Source organism: Gavialis gangeticus, unplaced genomic scaffold (genome assembly GCF_001723915.1).
Source record: "Gavialis gangeticus isolate Ggan-Ray unplaced genomic scaffold, GavGan_comp1, whole genome shotgun sequence".
Taxonomy (NCBI): domain Eukaryota; kingdom Metazoa; phylum Chordata; order Crocodylia; family Gavialidae; genus Gavialis; species Gavialis gangeticus.
The window spans coordinates 1,906,948-1,909,746 of NW_017728973.1; the positions used below are offsets into that span (position 1 = coordinate 1,906,948).

The 2,799-nt window shown below is 57.9% G+C and overlaps 1 protein-coding gene across 1 annotated transcript in view; it reads left to right on the top strand.

The window, feature by feature from the left end:
• KAT2A (lysine acetyltransferase 2A) overlaps positions 1 to 2,799 on the top strand; it is a 25,419-nt gene that overhangs the window by 18,752 nt on the left and 3,868 nt on the right. Inside the window, exons 15-16 of the mRNA XM_019505092.1 lie at positions 148 to 262; positions 1,693 to 1,729. Of these exons, the coding sequence (XP_019360637.1) occupies positions 148 to 262; positions 1,693 to 1,729 (152 nt within the window). The remainder of the gene's footprint in view (positions 1 to 147; positions 263 to 1,692; positions 1,730 to 2,799) is intronic.

The window sequence follows — 2,799 nt, forward strand, 5'->3', positions numbered from 1 at the left end:
AAGTGCAAACCAGGCATTGTAGTCAAGCTGTAGATAGCGCCTTGGGGAGGGGTTCTAGGGAGCTTGGCAGCGGAGGGTTCAAGTCTCCCACAGCAGAGTGCTTTGCAGCATTGCCCTGGGACTCCAGCCTTTACCCCTCTGCCACAGATCATCAAGAAGCTGATTGAGAGGAAGCAGGCGCAGATCCGTAAGGTGTACCCAGGCCTGACCTGCTTCAAGGAGGGTGTGCGGCAGATCCCCATTGAAAGCATCCCTGGCATCCGTAAGTTCCTGCCTCTCTGCAACTCTTGGTGTCTGTTTTCCCTGTTCCATCTCCCCTCTCCCCCGTTACTGAGCAGCTCAGCACAGCAGATTTCTTTGAGTCTAGCTGCCCCAAACGTCCCAGGAGCTGCTGATTCGGGGTCTCAGGAAATGCGTGCACATTTCAGTCATTGGGAATGTGGAGGCATATTGATAGTACAGCTAAGTTACTGTGGACCTGTTGATGGGAGTGGGGAGGCACACTTGCTGTGGAAGAAGGGCTTGGAATAGTATTCGGCATTATTGCGTGTTGTACTTCCCTTTTACCCAACATTTGCATGCCTGTGTGCATCTGTAGCAAATGCCTGGATGTTGGTGATGGGCCTCTTGAACCCTTGCAGTAGCGGGGGCTGTAAATTTATGCCTCTTGCTTTCTAAGGAAGCCAGGCTCATCACTATTGATCAATACACCTCTGCATTGTTGCCAACTGAAGCGGGGTATACAACTCTGTGATGTCCTGTATTTGCTGCCCAGTCCACCTGGGAATGGGAGGGTGCCCAGGTCACTCTGCCGTGAGCTGGCAAAGTATAGCTGCTCTGTCCAAAGCCCAGCTGGAGAAAGATCACTTGCAGGAGGTCCAGATTCACTCTAACCACCAACTGTGTGTGGCTGGGGCTGGGCAGGTAAACCATGCTGTCCCCTGGGATGCACTTAGGGTCATCACAGGTGGGTGCAACAAAACTGCTCCCTCCACTAGCTAGAGCTGGAACGCGCTGCAGCTGCCCAAAGTCTTGTCTTGTGAAGCATCCCAGCTGTGTACAACACTGCTGCTGCTGCTGCCACCTGCAGGCCAGGCTGTGCCACTGCCCTGCCAGATGCCTCCTGTAGCAGAGAGCTCTGCTTCCATTTCAGGTTTGAGATGCTTTAAACTTGTCCCAGGAGTCGTACCTCTTGGGCTGGGATGTGAGGCCTGAAAGCTGCTGGGATTCCTTAGCAATGGTGCAAATGGAGGCATAACACTGAGGTTGCAGGGAAGGGTGGTCTCAGGGGCTTTGCCAGAGACTGCCAGACTCTTTGATCTCTGCTCCCTCCCATGGCAATGCAGGTTCTTGGCCAGCTCTAAAGTTCTGCAAGTGTGACAGCTCTGTGCTGAGGCATGACAGCTCCTGACATTCTCCTTCCCACCCCCCCACCTTCCTTTGTTCCTTGGAACAGGGTTGATAGGCCAGATCGCTACCAAAGTACTGCAGTGGTGGGGAGGGCAAAGTGGGAGACCTTGCAGCCTGTTCTAATGTAGTCTGGAGGGCGATGCTGGAGTTGGAGTTAGCTGAGTGCCTGGGCAACTCTGGGCTTGGGGTGGTGAGACCCAGAAGGACTGCTGAGAAGCCAGTGCTGTGCTGGGAAGGGGACAGTGACCCTCGTGTGAACAGACTCTTCTCCCTGTCTCCCAGGAGAAACGGGATGGAAGCCCCTGGGGAAAGAGAAAGGGTAAGTGCCATTCTTAGCCCAGAGTTAGCACGTGGCGTGGGTTGGTGGTCAGAGGCAGCAGCATAAGGGTGATCTTGAACCTCTGTAGGCCTCTGGGCCAAGTGAGGGGTCTTGATGCTGGACCTTGCAGGTGATGTAGAGATGGAGGGGGTTGCGCTTCCTTCAGTGCTGCAGCTGGTGGGTGTCTGGTCAGCAGTGCTTCTACCCTCTAAGTGCAAGAGCCCCCAAGGCACACTTGGTCTGAGGCTGGTCATGCTGCTCTCAGGTCCTAGGGCAGGGGCAGTCAATTATTTCGGGCGGAGGGCCGCTTGCCTAGTTTTGGCAGGCTGTCGAGGGCCACGTGAGTAGCCCTGCCCCTTGACAGGTGCCCCGCCCCCCGGTCACCATCTTGGGACCAATGTCCCAATGTTTTGGGACCAGTGTCCCAGGGCCAGCACCAGTAGGGCTCAAAGTGGGGCACAAGCTGGCAGGGGTCTGTGGACCTGGGCTGGGCTGCACCAGCAGGGAGATGGGGGAGCTGGCCTGGCTCCATAGAGCCCCTGCCAACTGGGACCCACTCCTGCCACCCTGTTCTGAGCCCTGCCAGCACTGGCCCTGGGACACTGGTGTGGGCCCCGTGCTCCCGCTGGCTCCCTGCCCACTGTTTCCCAGTGCCCCCCAGCCTGCCAGCAGGGAAGAAGCTGGTGCTGAACGTGGGGAAAAGCAGCCCCTCACCCACCCTGCAGACAGCACTCTGTCCTGCAGGCACTCGCAGACCACGTGGGGCTGTCCAGAGCAGGCACAGGCAGCCCCACGTGGACTGCAAGCGGCTACAGCGCAGGGCACTGGCCACGGGACAAGCGAGGGGCCACTTTTCCCTGTGCCAGGAAGGAGCCCAGGGAAAAGCTGAGTGCAGGGGTGGGAAAAGCAGCCCTTCCTCCACCCCATGGCTGGCGCTTCCTGCTGTAGCTGCTCGCAGCTTGTGTGGGGCTGTCCAAAGCAGGCACAGGCAGCTCCATGTGGGCTGCAAGTGGCTGCACTGCAGGGTGCCAGCCACGGGGTGGACGAGGGGCTGCTTTTCCCCCCCCCCC